Genomic DNA, 18516 nt, shown 5'->3' on the forward strand with positions numbered 1-18516 from the left:
TGGAGGCCAGGAAACCGTTTCCCGCTATTTTAGATAGAGCTTCAGATAATTGGCACTAATACTTTGAAGCAGCAGTATGGCTTAACCGTTGTTAGCCGGAGGCGCGGCTCATCCTGTGGCTCTAGTCTAATCTTCTGCGAGACTTTGTCTCGAAAGATAAGTTCTGTAATCGGGAAACTACGACTTCCATGTTAGCCGTTCGTTCTGTCAGTGTACATTATGTATAAATAATTATAGTGGGTAGTTTAATAGATTTTTAAAAATCCAGTGCCACCTAGTGACTCAAATATCAGTGCAAAGTTCTGCTTCCTCAACGGCCGACGCACGAACGTTGGGGTGTTCTTCAATGTACAGTTTTTTTTTCATGTTTTTCATGTTTAATAACGTAAAAATGTAACAGTTTGTACGAAGGGCTTACTTGAGTATATCCCTTAATAAATATGAATCACATTTTATTGTCAGGCGCAGTCTGGAGCTTTCCAAAGCCAAGCATTCAAAGGATTAACATCACACATTTATATTCGTAGGGAACTATCGTCTGCAATGTTCAGGCTCCGCATAGGTGCCTGTTTTTAAATTTGTCCTTCATTAGCCATCAAAAGGCAGCCATTAGCATCAGATGATATACACTTAGATGAGGATAGGTATAGAGTTGGCAAGACGAAATTACACGGGGGTTATGTATAAACAACAACCAAATAGAATCGTAACTCACAAGTACAGCAGAGCAATTGCTGTTACAACCAAAATAATCCAATCAACAAAGCCAAGGAACAGCATCCCGATGACGTTGTATTGCGCACACGGACAAGAAGAACGTCAATCTGAAATACAACGCCTGCAAAAGAAAAGAAAATACGAAGACGTTTTAGAGGATTAACACCGATCGCGTGTTTGAACCATGTTTATGTACGTATATGCAACAAGGGCTACTGTCTTCACAGTAAGCCATGATGCTTTTACAGATATATGAGCTTTTGCATGAGAGGACTTACGAAATTATTGAAATGTAGCAGTGGGGTAAATCTCATACAAACAAATTGGTAAGGTACAACAATATTACAATATTAAAATACAGAAATAAACACTTCTGAAATCTCAAAAATATGCGTGGCTTTCTGAAGAAGAGGACAGGATGGCGCATACAATTACTCACCAATAAGCAGTCATTAAAACCATTTAATTCCGTAATCTAACGTGCGAACACGGGGTAAAGCATTCCGGCATTAAGTGCACGATTGTCACGCAGTATAGTGCACTTAACATGTTTCCTGCAACAACTTAATTTACATAATATGCGCGAAAGAGATATCCCGCATGGATCCACGCTGCTTTAATCGATAAGTTACCTTAAGTCAGTTTTTGAGTGGACAGTCGATGGTGTAATACAAGCACTTTCTGAAATCGTGTTGAATATAGGATCCTTTCCAGCAAACCGCGTTCAAATTCGCAGGCGAATGACACGCGGCCACTGGAGCAATAGTGTTACTCACCAACAACTTGAGTAAAGGCAGTGACTATGTTTACTGAGGGTGAAGGAGCCTTACATTCAACCGGTGCAAAGAAGGCGATAACATTTTACGCGAAATTTATCGTTTTGATTCTTTCTGTGAAACTGCGACGCCACAGACGAGCCTTCAGACGTAAAATAAAATAGGTCGCCGGAGATCTTTTTTTTTTATCTCGTTCAATGCCGTTAAATGAACTTTCGATGTGCGAAAAAACAAAAATAATTGCGAAAAACCAACAAACGATGGCTACTTCGTTAAATATTCAATGCACACACACACAAAAAAAACGCTGTTGTTTTTTTAGATATCCGCTGCGGAAACATGCGTTTGCATGCTGTCTCTCTTTATTTTGTTATTTGGATTTTCACCGACATAACCAAGTAAGGAGGCAGGGACAAAAGGCATAGCTGCCCAACCGGTCCCTCACCCCCTGTGCAGTTCAGATCATCGTGCAGAGGAACCAGGCAAGTAGCCAGGGGGGGGGGGGGGCATGGGGCCCATGAGGCCCCCCCCCTCCCCGCCCCCCCCCCCCCCCGAAATCTGCCATTTTGCTGGGGCCTTTTTCCCCCCTCCCCCTCATACAACATTTTGTCATCAACGGCGCCCCCCCCCCCTTTCCCCCCCAAAAAAAATCCTCGCTACGTGCTTGAGAGGAACATGTGTCACACTAAATATACGCCATTAACATGTTACATAACTGAAACGCCGAGCAGTATAAAATAAAATACGAAAGAGAAACAACAGGAGGGTAACACTCACCCTAATTAAAATCGGAATGGTGTCATCCCACACACGAAAAGTAAATTGTAAAATCCTCGCCCTCATGAAAGGTAAACTGTCTAGTATCACACACACAAAATGCAAAGAAGAAAATGCAGGCTATACAGCAGATATCGCAATATGAAAGTGAAACAATATATATATATATATATATTTATATGTATAATAAAATATTAGGCATTTATTGCGCGTTCAAACAACCCAAATGACAAAAAAATATATATATATTTCAACCAAAAGCAAAACGTGCACAAGGAAAAAGCAAGAACGCGGCCTAAAGCATGTTAGAAGACGCATTCCATATCCGCAGCGAATGGTGACATAGGAAAGGAAATAAAAATAAACACACCGCCGACTCATGAAGATACTATACATGCTGGTACGTTTAACCTTTGATAAATATAAGTAAGTAATATTGCGCGATATAAGAGTATTCTTCGTAACGTCTTTATATTTTAAATAAGACTGAGTAAAACTGAGATGAGTATCAACTTGATTGAACAAGTTGATTGCCTGATAACTATTTTTCTTTTTGTTTACCACAGTTGGTAAGTATGCTCGGCTTTTTTCTTGTGTTATGTCCAAATGGGAATCGTTTATTTGAACTGTCTTTATCTGTTTCATAAAGTTTATTTTATATATATATATATATATGACTTGCAATAAATTAAAATATATATTTGGTTTGCCTTAAGAATTGCTTGTTTTCTGAAATTATGCGAACTTTTAAATTCGATTATATTTCCTTTGTACTTTTCGGGCAGGCGTAACGCTTTATTCTGTACAACAATTCATTTGCTTTAATTCGTAACGCCTCCTGCACCCCATATCAAAAGTACGCAGCATATTTTAAATTAGAACCATGCAGCATTTTCTCCAGCCAGATAAGAACAAAATTGGCTATTTTTTTGTATGCAATCAACCGATCTGCTTAATTCTGGATTGCGTTTTGTCTTATTGGTTTTCCATTTTATTTCTTTATTAACAAACACCCAGAATTATTTGATTCCGTATTTTTTAATAAAATAATCTTCATATTTAATAGAAATTAAGCCCCCACTGGGCTTATTCTGAGGTCTAAATATCATATATTTGGTTTTATCCGTGTTTAGCTGCAATTTGTTATTTTGAAGCCAGGACGACAGCTAGATTTATTTTAATCGCCGATAATCCTAGAGCGGATTTTGTCTTACCAGTGAAAAATACATTTGTGTCATTTGCGTACATAACTAGATTTGGTGAATCTTGAATGGCCCTTAAATTTGTTTGTTTATGCCAGAAACAATACTGGTCCCAAAATGGAAACTTGGTGGGCGCCACACTTAATTTATAGCTTTTCTGAGACTTGTTTGGAATTTGAACGCATTGAAAACGGTTTTCTAGCTATGATGTTATAGTTTCAATATGCGACACCACGTATTCCATAATTTTGCAATTTAAAATAAAGTGTATATTGTGTTGAATTCTATTGAAGGCTTTTCTAAAGTCTCAGAATAATCCTATGGTAAGTATTTCGTTTTTAGTGTCATCTACGATTCTATCATAGATTTTTTTGAGTGCCGATTCGGAGGATTTTCCTTTTCGAAAGCCATACTGAGCGGCGGTAATAACATTATATGTATTGAAAAAGTTTACTAGCCTATCATTTAACACACCTTCAATTTTTTTTTTTTTTTTGTAAGAAGACGGCCGACGCAAATATAAGACGATAGCTTTTCAGGTTATTTTCTCCTCCGCCTTTTTATACATGGCTAACACAAGCTACTTTTGAACAATGTTGTACACCTTGCTCAAAAAAAAGGAACAAAAGCACGTTTCTCGTTCCTTCTAATTTTTGGAACGCGTTCCCCGTTTCATATGTAAAAAAGGAACTCGTTCCCGTTACAGTAAACAAATGGAACGTATCGTTACATATACACAGGGCGGATGCAGGAATTTCCTGAGGGGGGGTCAGGTGTTGGTCAGCGTACCATATGTTTAGGAACCCCCTCCCCCTCTCCCTCGTTGCACGCCCTAAATTTTACACATGCATAAATCAAGAGGGGGGTCAGGACATCCGGACCCCCCTCTAAATCCGCCCCTGCATATACATTACATTTGCATTTCGGTGATTAACATACTTAGTTAGATCCAACAAAGATTTCTTCTTTTTTTTTACCTATCCCACGAAATGGCAACATACAAATTTGGATACCGTTATGGAAGGGCAGCAGGAGAAGAAAACAAGCGGAAGCAAAGTTTCATTTGTTGATATATTCACGTCTAAAACTTTCAGCCTTAAGCCATATTCATGTTTGTGGTTGGCGATTCAGACGAGCCAAATGTACTGTTACCCCCGGTTGCACCAGCGTTTTAACGCAACCTCGCACGTTTCGATCGAACTAACGAAGTCCCTTGTTCAAACTTAACAACAGTTGCTTCTTGATGTTGCTGTACGCAAGACGAGCCGGTGAAGAAGAGGGTAATGCTTTTGGAAGATCAGTCTTGCAAACTACAAGTCATTCTTCGTGAAGGTTGGATTCGATGTTCCGTTTGAAAGGGGGGGGGGGGGGGGACAAGGGGAGAAGAAGAAAAGTAATTTTTTGCGTATCTTTTAAGTGACCAATGTTCGGTATACAAGGGTGCGTTCGATGACTGCTAACTCGTTCTTTTCTTGTAACTGTAGGTCTCTTTGTGGAAATTCAGTGATGGCTGGAGTCGGCCTTATATTTTTGGGTGTATGAGGATCCACGGAAGCAAGGAAAGTAGCAGAGTTTGAAATTTCCCTCTTTCTCTGTCTTTTTCTTTGACTAAATGTTTTGCTTTTTGTACCGCAGCCTCGGCACTGAAAAAAGGATCAATACCCATTAGCTCCCCTGCACCCGACTGTTACCAAGCGAGGACCACACACACAAAAAAAAACCTAAGATGAGTAACACAAAAGTTAACGAGTTACTGCTCTTCGTAAAAATATTGTTTTTATAAGTTTAGATTTTCCCAATTAGAAAAAAAAATTAAAAATCACCCCACAAAACGAAAAAAGGAATGCCGTTCCTTTTTCCGTTCCAGCAGAAATGTAACGAGCTCTCGTTCCAGTACCACCAAGGCAAAATGGAACGATGGCGTTCCCACGTTCCTCCTAAAAGGAACGCGTTCCAGGAACGTCGTTTCGAACAACACTGCTTTTAAGTCACAACGAAAAACTCCGAACGCGAACATGCTGTTTAATTTTGGTAGAATGATGCTTATTGTAGAATATGGTTTCTTTATTGTTACGTCTTTAATATTCTCAAGTACATCAGTTACATCTTTTGTAGCCACATTAGTTGCTTGTGTACTGTACTCGGAGTTGTCGGCGCCAGCATAATTGATCCCGGTATACAAGGTCTACTTGCTCTGTTGTTACACGTACGAGTAATTGGAGGTTTATCTGGCAACTGTACATTGATAAAATGTTAGTTTATTGTGTCAGCAAGTTTAACGCCGCTCAAGCTTTTGTTCTGTATGCTGAGTTCCTGCAGACAAACTCATTGTAAGGCAGGCTAGGATTTTCTTCAAAAAAATACCGCACTGGAGTCTTCATTATCAACTAATCCCTTGAATTTGTCCATTGCTTCATCACCGATTCTGCGATATTGAAGTGAGTGTTACTCTGTCACTTTGCAATAGCTGGGGGTAGAGGTAATCCAACAAATGGGGAAAGTGGTCCCTAATATCCTGCGTAAACATTACGGCCATGACATCACTCGTGCTTAAATTTGTTACACAGGTCTCGATTGAATCATTGATATGTCGCTTTCTAATGTGATCCTAGTTGGCAGCGTTATGAAATTGCTACAGCCGTAGCACATTGTCACATCAATCAAATCTGTAGCATGTAGTGTGTCTGAGGAGCTGTTTATATTAACATCACCCATTGTAAAATATGAGAGTGATTCTGAAGTGAAAAAAAAAAAAAACCGAACCAGCCATTGTAAAATTCAAGAATACCTCCTTTTGTTTTCTTATGAAAGTCAAAACACGGCAGCGATTAGTGTACCTTCTAGATGTACCGCGAGACACTGAACATTTTCGTTTATGAACGAGAAAGCGCTGATAACTAAATAAAAGTAACTGTTTCCTGACATATATACGGATTCCCCCACTTCTTTTAGTGCCCACATTAAGCTGACGCAACTTTAGTGTCCAAAATGCGGCGGTTGATCATTTTTGCGCAACAACGGTTGGGTAAAAATAATGACGCCAAAACGAAGATAAAGCGAACAAAAGAAATATATCAAGTGAGTCTTATTTGCCACTAATACTTCTTGCGCTTATTTGAACAGCTGAGAACGCAGATGGAAAGTGTCCCTCAGTTTATCGAAATATTATTTTGTAAAGTCACATGGCTGTTTTTCCGGCATTTAAAAGAAGGTGGCTTTAATAAACATAATCTATACAGTTTCCTTCCTGCACCATCCTTGCTATGTCGGCTAGGGTAGCAACCCTCAAGATATCTGAGTCGTCGGTCCCGCGTGATTTAACGTTTCCGCCTGTGGTCCAAACATACTTCCATCCGACGTCCCCTTTTCTTGTGCTAGCCGCGCCCACCACCTGATTGTTTTGTTGCGTGTAATCTTCGTTTATAAAAACGACATTAGCCGGGCCACTGAAGCCCAGTGTTTCAGTTGCAAACAGCCGCTTTTTTCCCTTTATGAACAGTGCATTTTTTATAGAACGCCACAGAAAGCGCATGCAATTAGGCTGACCGGAGATCAGCCCTAATCTGATGGCGTTGATCATCTATCTCCTTCGCAAAATGTTTTTTTTTTCTTCGCCATGATAAGGAAAAACAAATGTTTTACAAAAAGCCCCGCAATTGTGTTGCGACATGGAGCGTTCTTGGTTTAGCGCTGGTGGAGCTAAGCCACTGGCGCTAAACCAAGTGTTTAGTGCAGTAAGCGGTGAGTTAGTTTTAGTTAAAGTTAGAGTAAGAGCTACTTAGAGTTAGTTAGAGTCTGAGTTACAGTTAGAATTAAGGTTAGCTAGAGTTAGCGGAGTTAGCGGAGTTAGTGGTGTTAACTTCACTTTTTACTTCTCCATTCTCCCGGTAAATGTAGCGGGTGAACTAAATTTATGCGTAGGTCATGTGACGTTAATTTTCCCGCTAAGTCTAGCGGGGAAACTGAATTTGCGTATACGCCACGTGAGATGACGCCATGTGACGTCCTTTTATCCGCGAAATCTAGCGTGAAAGTTTGCGGTTACGTTTTTTGAGGCTTCACTTCGTCTGAAAACCAGGGACTCATACCGAAAAAAAAATGTAACGTTTCCGTTACGGTTACTGTTTCCTGTTCATATCGGTTTCGCTTAGTTTTTTTTGTTTTTTTACGGTTTCGGTTATTGGTTACACTTTTCTAAAAAAAAATGTTTTTTTTTCGGTTGCTTCAATAACTTCTTTTATGAAATGCTAGACACCGCTTTATAATAGACGGTTTAAAATAGTCCCAGCTATCCAACAACAAGACATTCGCAAAGCAAATAACTCAAAAACGTGTTAGTGCTTCTAAATGGTCAAAAGTTGCACACGTTTCTAGCTCCAAGGTTTGTTGACTACATCTATTTGCATTATATAGCTTGATACCCAAGCATATATATTACCCCCGCTACTCGGGGATCATCTCATTCTATATAATAAAGATACTAATAAACATCGATACTTTGTTGTTCGGCAGCTTATGTAAACAACCTTCAAAAAGTTCCCACAGTGCTGGAAGAAGCATTCGCACCTTCTCGTCGCTATAGTTTGTTGCAACCTAAGATATACAGAAAAGGCTTAGGCCACACTTTGAAAGAAGGAACAGAACTATAACCTTCCTCTAGTAAAATACTGCTAACTGGAGTAAAGTAATGGAATTGAGAGGGAGAGTTGGTGAAAGTCAAACCTAGTGTAAATGCAATAGCGCAAAACAAGGAAGACCAAGGAGAGGATTGAACAACATAGGAAGCTGTAACAATATGTCACGTGTTGCTGGTTCCTTTCCCTAGTCTTTGCTGTTGCGCGCTGCTACACCTACGTCGTATTTGCTATTTCTAAGCAAATGCATGTGATTATTGAAGCGCAAGTTTCTCGCTGTCTGATTCTGTGGCACTAGAAAAATTGTGCATTTATATAGTAGTGCCATTTCTCTCCGGGGGTTGGTGGCGGAGCTTTTCCTGCAGATATGTTTTAACCAGGGATGTCACGAACTTTCCAAGTGAAAACGAGCGTATTAGTTAATAGATACAAAACTTGAAAGTATAAAACCGCGAGGACGAGGACGGGGTGTTCCCGTCGTCGTCCTCGCTGTTTTATTCTTTCAAGTTTTGCACGAACTTTCGTCGACCCGGATTTTTACGTCGAACCTTAAGGATCGACTGGGTGGATGAACCTTCGAACTTTTAATCAGGGTCTACAAGGTTCGATTTTGTGAACAGTGTGGCTAGACTTACATACGAGCGTGCCTAGGTTTGGATAACATGTTTTTATGGAATAGGTTGTTTTATTTTATAAAAAGTTCAAATCAACGCAACTTCATTATAATAACTTAAAAGTTAATAACGAAATTTAGTCTTGCTATATTACCAAAACTACTATACTGTGCTGCTTTTGCTAAAAGTTGTGGGAACCACGTGTTCTCCGGACCCCTATCTATAGGCCTAGCTCAGGCAGGTTGTGGAGCGTCACCATGTCGGGGCTCGCTTCGGATGCGAGGTGAGGCCGTATTCCCTTGTGGAGGACTCTTCCTCGCCCTTCTCGGGTGACCTGCCGAAGGCACACCTCTTAAGATTTGAGCCTTGGATGCGTCTCCCCTCCGGGAAGCCAACCTACGTCCGATCACCCCGGGCGCGTCCATTCCCGCAGGCCATATAAGACGGCCAAATTCAACGGCTAGGGGCGACTCTCGCTGGGGGGGCTCTGCTTGACAGAGCCTTCCTTTCTTGTTCTGACCCTCCCCCTTCCGTTATACTGTCAATGTCGGCCGCGCGGATTCCGAGTGGTGATACAGTCAAAAGAGACAGCGCCGTTATCTCGGACACTGTTGGCCCTCGGGCAGACGTGTGGCGTTATCGTCAATAAACACGTCATTATACGGATCCAAGAAAATTTCTGTATTTCTACGTGGTATCCCCAATGGGCAATCACATAAAGTAGAATGTTTGACTTGATCATTTAGTCATCACTATCCAAATCAAATTCAGCCCGTCGCGCATGCGCATAACAGTCGAACCCTAGTTGAACTTTCTCCTCGAACTTTCCAACTAAATTTCTAAAAAGTCGAACTTGGTCAAACTGGAACATCAACCGGTTCGATTCCAACTATATATTCTTAACCGTATATTAATTCATCCTTAATTCTAAGCCTAAACCAACTGATTCCAACTAAGTATTCTTAATCCTAAATTTATAATGAACAAAAATGTAATACCAGATGCATCACTCGCTGGCGGTAACTCTCTCAAACAACCACGATATTTTAAGATCCCCCTCAAGGTCATTCTTGATAAAAACTAATATATTTATTTTTCGGTTAATATTGGTCAGTATCGGTTACCGGGAAATAATTTACGGTGATAGTTACGGTTACGGTTCTCATAAATTTCAAATCACGATTTCGTTCCGGTTCCGGTTACTAAAAAAATCTGTTCCTAAAGGGTCTGAGTTCCTGCTAAGACCTAGCCTATAAACCTTACCCGTCGAAAACAGGCGACGTGGCGCAGTACACGATGCAACACGGATAGGAAAAGCAGCTGTGTTTGCCAGCAGGGCAAACAAAAGAAGCAGAGGAAAAAGTTAGCTTGCGCTCTTACCTGCGATTTCGAAGTTTTTTGTTAGATGCTTGTTAGCAAAGCACTGCTGCCGAACTGAGAACGACCCAGGATTGTCGCTACTTGTAGTTTTCGCAAGTCCGGACGGCTGCTGGAGGGCGCTACGATCTTCACCACCTGTCGCTAACGCGATGCCGGTTCGCAGCTTCTCCTCCCCGGTGACGAGGGGAGTACTTCGGCAGTATCTGCGATTTCGAAGTTTGTTGGTAGATGCTTGTTGGCACCCTGTATACGAGGTTTGTTTGTTTCGGTTTGTTTCTAAGTGATGCCAAAAAGAATAAAAAAGCTACTGTTTATACTTCATAGAAAGTCAAAATTTATAGTATTGAAATATTTTTAGAACACCCAGCTTATCAAAAACTTGGTAAGTATGATGATTATAAGGCACGCCGCACACGATTCTTATCACTTTTTTCTGAAGTAAGAATAGGTTTTGGAGATTACGTTTGGTTGTCGTACCCCAGACTAAGATTACAGTAGTTCAGACGGGTCATAAATAATGAGTTATAGAATAGCAACTTAGGTGGTGTTGGAAGGACATGACGATGTCTATGTAATATACGAATAGTACAAGCGAGTTTAGAAAATATTCCACATGTTCAGTCTAAGTTATGCAATTCGTGAAAATCACCCCCAAGGCTTTTAAACGTACAAACTACTTAAATAGGCGAGGAGCCTAATTAAATATCACTTGTATAAAGATTCGTATTTTGGAAGCTAAAGAAGATGGCCTTTATTTTATTTTTATATAATACGAGATTATTTGTGGTATCCCATATTTCGAGACGTTTTAGTGTAGCCACATGCGACACCTCATTACAAATTTTAGGTAAAAAAAAGTGGCTGTTGTCATCTGCGTAAATTATGTACTTTACCTGCTGCGCAACGTTAACAATGTCATTAAGATATATCTTAAAAAGTAACGGCCCAGTATGCTGCCCTGTGGTACTCCAGATTTAATTGGTTTAATATCAGAGGAGTGATTGTGGATATTAACAAATTGGTGCCGATTTTCTAAAGCCGATTTGATTAAAAGAACCCCCCCCCCCCCCCCCCAGCATGCCCTCTCGTACCATAAATTCCAAGTTTTCGAATGAGCACTTTATGATTAATGTAGTCGAACACTTTCGTAAAATCAATAAATATACCCAGGAGCCAGGACTACATTCTTTGCTTCAATGTTGCCTATAATAAATTATTTTTAGTCAAACAAAGCAAGTTCCGTAGAGCGCTATTTCGCAGGAGCCATGAGCTCTCGGTTTCTCACAAGGATATCAGCGTGGTTCTGGTAACAGACGCCAATCAAGCTCCACACGTCTTCTGTGAACGAACGAACTGTTAACTTCTATTTCACGTTTCTGACACACGGGGTGAAGATTTAATAGGCGCGCTGAACGACATTATAGCTGACTGCGAAATGTGGCTTCAAATGAGGACTTTAAGCAAACCGTTACCATGTTCCGCGTACCGCACCAAACCTTGAAGGCAGGCTTTTAAGTGCGCTCCCGGGTGATTTCGTGACAACGGTGCGCGCGCTCAAAAGCATGCTTTTAAGGCTCTGGTAGTGCGGTACGCGGTACTAACGGTTTGCTAAAAGTCCCCAATGATAAAGTTACTGCATTTGGTTCAAATGTGTGGTGAATGCAGGAGCTGGTGGACCTGTATTTTGGAAATCTTAAGGCCGCACACGAGACACAAGAACTAGAGGGGATACAGAGTGAACACTGGAAGCTCATATATATAAAAGTCTGCCGAGTGATTTACCTCACGTAGGCGTCAGAAGCCGCCTTGAGTACCCTCTTGTTCTTCTTTATCGAATGTCGCACCGTTTCTGCTATACTCTTCATACAAAAAATCACAACGCGTATGAAAATAAATGAACGGTGCAAGTAAGGAAGGAGCATGACGCTGCGGTCATGCTGGACGGACGCGCGCGCAAGCAGCTTGCTCCTGCTGCGAGCAGCGAAGCGTGACGTTTATGAAGGCGCTGAATTAAGAGATATTAGCTATTCACTGCGAAAATGTCGAAGAAATATTCAGTAGGATTCATATTTGGTAAGTCTCGACACGTTTATGCGACAAATGTCGCAGTCACCGGCCAAGTCGAATTAAGAAATAAGGCTGCATATAGCGATCGGGTGAACTTGGTATGCAAGGTGCGTGATTCGTTTAGCAGTTGTGTTGCTGTAATTTGTGTGTTATGTGTGTATGTGTGTGTTCAATGTATCCTATTTTCTCGCTTTTTTTGTGTGTATTTGGAGCTGAAGGGCGGGGTAAACACCAGCGACACAGTTCGCCGTACAACGTTTTTCGAAACCTGGAAAAAAATAGAAACTTTTTTTTCACTAACTTCCAGAAGAGAAACCCGTTTTTTGCTTACAAAATGTTTGTTATCTATAAAAACATAAATTGTTTTTTTCATAAACTTCCACAATGGAAACCTGCATTCAAGATCTGTTATTTCTAAGAACAGAAACTGTTTTTGTAGGAGGCTGGGCGACAAAAATATTATCATTTTAGAAAAAGGACAAGAACCGAAAAGATTATTTTTTACCAAAAATACGGAAACAGGGAAACAGACGAAAACAGATAATTTAGGGCAAAAGAGCTGCCAAGCTTTTTCTGTTTTTTTTTTCTTTTTACACAATTATTTTTTACAGTCTTATAAACTTTTCACGTTAAAAATAGACGAAGTTGCGCAGTACACCATGCAACCCGAAAAGTAAATACAGCTGTGAACGTCAGCAGGGCAAAAACAAAAAGAATAGGAAAAGGTTAGCTTGCGCTCTTACCTGCTATTTTAAAGTTTGTTATTAGATGCCCGTTTGCAAAGCACTGCTGCTGAACTGAGAACGATCCAGGATTCTCGCCGCTTGTAGTGTCGCAGGTCTAGATGGCCGCCGGAGGGAGCTACGATCCTCGACACCTGTCGGTAAAGCGATGACGGTCTGCAGGTCTTCCTGCCCGGTGATGAGTCCAGTACTTCGGCGGTATCTGCGATTTCGAAGTTTGTTGGTGGATGCTTGTTGGCAAAGGGCACTACTGCCGAACTGCCGAAACTATCTCCACATAAGGGCTGAACTCCATGGAACGAATTATGTGACGAATAACTGGCAAACGCCGCCCTACGGCGCGCTCGCTTTGCGCCAGGGATGGGCAAAATACATGCAAATATGTATCGAAATGCAAATACAAAATACTTCGTCAAAAATGTATTTAATTACAAATCTAATTACATTTCCCCCCCAAAAAAAAGCATTTAAGTACAAGATACAAATACAACCAATTGTATTTGGTCTCCTCCAAATACTTTTCCAAATACATTCCTCGAAATTTGCGACAGCGACTTCAGGGCACCTGCAACGGGTTTCTGGGTATCTCATTTTAATTTTGCATTGCACACTCTGGAGTTGGTGTGCGAGGCTCTAGTAACATAATAGAAATATAATCACAAAAAATTGTAATCAGCTGGGACGTAATAGGTGAAAAAAGTACAGAGCTTCATGCAGCTTTTTTTTGTCGATTACATTTTTGTAACAAAGAACCAAGACGACCAAGACGCTCAGCACTAGCTAGACAAATTTTTATTGTTGCAACTCGCACCAGTTACGAAAATCTCGACGACCCGCGCATTTAGAATGTTCCATGGGCAAAAATATGGATGGAAATCAGGCTGGAAAGCATCACAAGTTGTCACAGGCACTTATTTAGCCAGTCTGCCTGTGAACGTCGATTTCGTCACTATTCTTGCCCTGGACTAGCACGTAATCACAAAGTCACTAAACACTTGTGCTTGATTGAAATACACTGCATCCGGTGCAGAACGTAGTTTTCTTTCTGCTCTGGACAGTGACAATAAATTTGAGGGATGTATTTTCGCCCACAAAATTGTATTTAATATCAATTGTATTTGAAATACCCACGTTTTAGTATTTAAATTCACACATCAAATACATTACCCAATTTGTAATTAAATACAAATACAAAATACACAAAGTATTTGAAATGCGTATTTCAAATACTTGTATTTGAAATATTGCCCATCCCTGCTTTGCGCGCGACGTAGCAGCCACTGTGTTTATTCCACCCGCAGAGCAAAAGCTGCCGGGCAAACTCCGTCGGTTATTCGCAGCGTATTCGTCCCATGGACTTCAGCCTTAAAGGGCGTTTCACGGAAAGCGGACCAAATTGTTTCTGCAAAGAGTACGCATTGCACAGAAAGAAGGCTGATATCGCATTGGTATCTGCCAAGGGCATATTAGGAAACATAATAACGTTCGATGTAATTATGAGCTTACTACTTTTCAGTATTCAACTTTTTAAGTGATAAATTCAAAGGTATGGGCTTTTTTTGGGGAACCACCGAAACCAATCTATCAGCAAGTTTAAAGAAAAAAGTTTGCGGAGCATTTTTCAGCGTTCTGAAGATAACGCTCTATTTGGAAGCATTTTGAAGTTTCCGCTTCCTATTAAGATGTACTTCTCCGCCCGCAGTCCTACCCCCTCCCGCCGTGGCCGAAGCGTGCAACCTGCCTTCTTCGCCTTAGTAAAACATATAAAATAGCGCAACAGAAACAAGGACAAGAAGTCTGTTGCGCTATTTTATATGTTTTACTAAGATGAACCAACTAGCCCAACAAAGTACCTTACTGCCTTCTTCGACTGCCTTCTTCGTATGATGGAGGTGAACCCAAAAATGAAGGCGTGTTCTTGTATTGTCATTCCAACCGCGCAGCATTTCATTTCGCGGCCTCGCGCCAAGTTCCCTTCAGTCTTTCCTACCAGGTAGGCGACGCGGTAGCAGCGCGCTTTGACCACGGGGGAGCAGGACCCCCGCTGCAAAAATGCGCTCCGATAGAAAACCGAATCCCAAACTTTGGACGTTCTGGATTGCAGCGATCGGCGTGCACCGCGTATTCTGTTCGAATGTATTGTTCCTAAAAACCTCAAGGCCCCTTCACATACTTGCCTTTACTGGGGACCGAGCTCTTGGACTCTCTTACGAGGAGAGAACACACGCTGGCGCCATCTACGAGCTGACCCTGGAACTGCATTTCGCTAAAGTGAAGGTTTTGCAGTATTTGCAATATCAAATGGGCACGAAATTTGTAAAATGGGCGTGTATAACTTTAAAAAAAAAATTAAGCAAAAGTAGAAGAATGATGTGTTAAAAAAGTAGAAATGTACGGAAATGCTAAGTGTCCCATGGCTTCCCGATAGACGGCGCCAGTGTGTTCTCTCGTGGTAAAAGATCGCAAGAGGTTTTAAGACACTTGGTCCTAAGCGGTCGCAAGTTTGTGAGCCTTGCATTTAAGAAAAGCAGAGTGCAACTTATTTTCTTCACTCGGTTTGGTCCCGGCACTCTCCCGCAATATTGTTGGCTAATATAGCACAATCTCATAATCAAGAGTGCATTAGCGCGAATGTTAGCTTTCCATTTGAGAGGTGGTTCACACATTTGCGTTTGAATGAGCTCGAGTGCTTTGCGTTCCATTGTGCTCGATCACACTGGGGAAACACATTTGCACACTGCAGCGCCATGCCAGAGTGTAGAACCGAAAATTTGATCGGTTCGGTTTGGGTTCGGGTTCACGGCTTTCGGTTCAGTTCCGGTACAGTTCGGAAGAGCAACACTAACGGTTCCAACGGTTCAAACTGGTTAGAACTGGTTTGAACTGCTAAAGTGACGATACATTTTACGCATTGTTTTGGCAATAGGCACTATTTACGTCGTCAAACGATTAGCTAGCCTTTTCTATCGTTTGTTTACAGGTACCAAAATTATGAAGCTTTGTTATTTAATTTCAACACAGGAGTAAAAGAAAATCTACATTAACGTACAAAACGTCGTGTTTATACGAAACTCAACATCTGTTTGTTTACCAGAGCCCGGAATCAAAACGTCGTCGCGAAGTGTGGTGGTCGTATCAAATACCCGTGATTGGTACAACTTTGCGGCGCAGTATTATAAGTTAAATTGTGGCTGTGCCCTTGAGCTAAAAACTCATTACCGTGCATAAAATCACGAGAAGGGCACCTCGTCACCATATATATTATGAGCTATGCCTTAGGAAATACGATTCACAGTATTATGGTGACACAACTGATCTAAAAGCAAAAACATTTTCAAACTGTTCTGAAAGTTTGAAGACAAGCCCATTCAGTCTATCTTTTATAAGAACACTAAGCGGCAATCACAATGCTTGTTTTTCTGATTGCTCAGATTGAATCTGGCCTAAAATATCGCCAAACCCAAGTAAACATTTTTTTTATACAGGAATTAGGATAAGCGGCATAGCCTGCTGTTGTGGTTCGTTCTTGATAAGATGCTGGTCACCTCAATTCTCCAAATAATCCTCAGCCTTGCTAATTGGCGATTTTTGTTGAATGATACAAAGTAGTATTTAATGCACTCGACATGTCAGCTGCTTAACTGAACACTTTCTGGCAGTTTACGTGCGTAATGACTCGTAGCTAACGCGCCCGCTGCAGATGTCTGAACCATCCTTGAGTGTTGATTGCCCGTGACAGGAAATGTGAAAAGCTTCTACGACCTCCCTCGTCATCCTAAGTGTGCCCCTAAATGGCCGGATGTGCAGACGCCTCGCCGACATTTGTTCGGATGTTTGATCGCCGAGAGGATGGAACACATCTGTCGCTTTGTCCGCCTTTTACCGGAAACCAATGAGTTTTAAATGCTGAGCAACAAAACAGCAGTCACCCTTGTCCTACATCGTACAAGAGACGCACTGTTCGCTACAGACGATGAAAGAAGGCTCTTCGGAACGCCTCGAGTAACGTTTGATTCACACATGCTTGAACATGTCCGCAGACAGTGTTTGTATGACCCATATGACCGTCGTACAACGCTTCAGACAGTCTCTGCAGACTGTCTTTTGCACTATGTAATGAGCAGTGTCACTGGGGCCCAAGAGTGCCAGCCTCAGGATTTGTGTGTCCGTGGCGCGGAGCCTCAATGACATTACAGCGTCACGTGACATCACGAGGTCACGTGACATCGTGTCGTCACGCGACATCACGTCGTCACGTGGCATATCATGACGTCATGTGACGTCAGAGTATCGCGTGACACTGTGACTGCCTTATGTATTCGCAAGACCCTCGGAATGCGCCTTCGAACGGCCTCTTTTCTGCTGTGCCCACTCGAGGGCGCAGTATAAATCCCAAGTATTTAAAACGCCTTTGGGAAATGCCAATGAAACACTCAGTTTTCTGTCTCCGGGGCCCTTTTTTATATTTCTGTTTACTGATGCGCTTCTCGGGCCGCATAAAAGCCGGTTCACACATGTGCGTTTGAGTGTGCTCGGGTGCGTTGCGTTCGCTCTAACCGCGTACGGCAAGAGAGCACACTGGCACCCCGGCGCCATCCACCGGGTATCGGCGGAAACACTTCTGGAGTATAAGGAATATTCTCTCGCTATCGGAATTATTTTACGCCCACGATAAGGGATCGTTGAGGAAAAAAAACAAACAAAAACTATACTATAATATATGCACAGGGTGGTTTTGTTCTAGGTTCTAGACGGCGACAGGGTGTCGATCCGGAACCGATTCGATCCGAACCAAAAACCGGAACCGAACCGTTATTTTCAGACAAACCGGAACTGAACCAAACCGAAATCTTCGCCGCCATCTTTGAATGGAACCGGAACTGAGCTGGAAAAAATTATAACGGTAACCGGTTCAGAAAGGTTCAAGATAATTTTGCTTTGCTTTTTTTTTTTGTTAGTACTATTACGTAATGAATATTTGGGAATAAATAATTGGCCCCTTTATTCCTATGTCTTGATCGAATCGTCATATACAGAATTGCAATGTATGAAAAATTGTGAATTTCCGTGGCGCTTTTCTATGGGCGCTTGTCGGCGAGTTGCAAGCGATAGCTTTACCCGCAGAGAAAAAGAGGAGGATTATCCTATGCTGTACCTATAAAACTCTCCTCAAAACGAGTTATAATAGAATCATTCGGAATCTGCGCGTGTTGAAGGGGTTTCCTTGGTCCGCACAAAGCAGTCCGCCAGAAAAAGAAAAAAAAAAGAGTCCAGATGTTTTTCTATTGTCCTGAGATGAATAGGCAGTATTGTATTATAGGACTTTGTTATTTGAGAGAACTAACACCTTTTAAACAATATAAGATCAAAAACGATCTTTTTTTTTTCAAAAATGACTTCAGTGCTTTTTTGAAGGGGCGGTGCAACGATATTCAATTCGAATATTTTTCACTTCACACAAGCTTACTGGCACTAGTGGGACTCAAGGAAACTCGCACGTAACGCCACTGAACAAGAAACTCCTTCGTTGCGCTGTAATTTCGAGGACAAAACCGAGCGTTTCCATTCAATCTCTCCTTCGCGAAACCTGATGACGTAGCTGGGCG

The 18516-nt window shown here is 41.5% G+C and overlaps 1 protein-coding gene across 1 annotated transcript in view; it reads right to left on the reverse strand.

Moving 5' to 3' along the window:
* LOC8034256 (cytochrome P450 3A24) overlaps nt 1-801 on the reverse strand; it is a 32405-nt gene extending 31604 nt beyond the window's left edge. The window contains exon 1 of the mRNA XM_029995336.4: nt 716-801. Within this exon, the coding sequence (XP_029851196.2) occupies nt 716-780 (65 nt within the window). The 5' untranslated portion in view covers nt 781-801. The remainder of the gene's footprint in view (nt 1-715) is intronic.
* Between the last annotated feature and the right edge of the window lie 17715 nt (nt 802-18516).

This window comes from Ixodes scapularis, unplaced genomic scaffold (assembly GCF_016920785.2).
Source record: "Ixodes scapularis isolate PalLabHiFi unplaced genomic scaffold, ASM1692078v2 PGA_scaffold8__174_contigs__length_109621045, whole genome shotgun sequence".
NCBI classification, from domain to species: Eukaryota; Metazoa; Arthropoda; class Arachnida; order Ixodida; family Ixodidae; genus Ixodes; species Ixodes scapularis.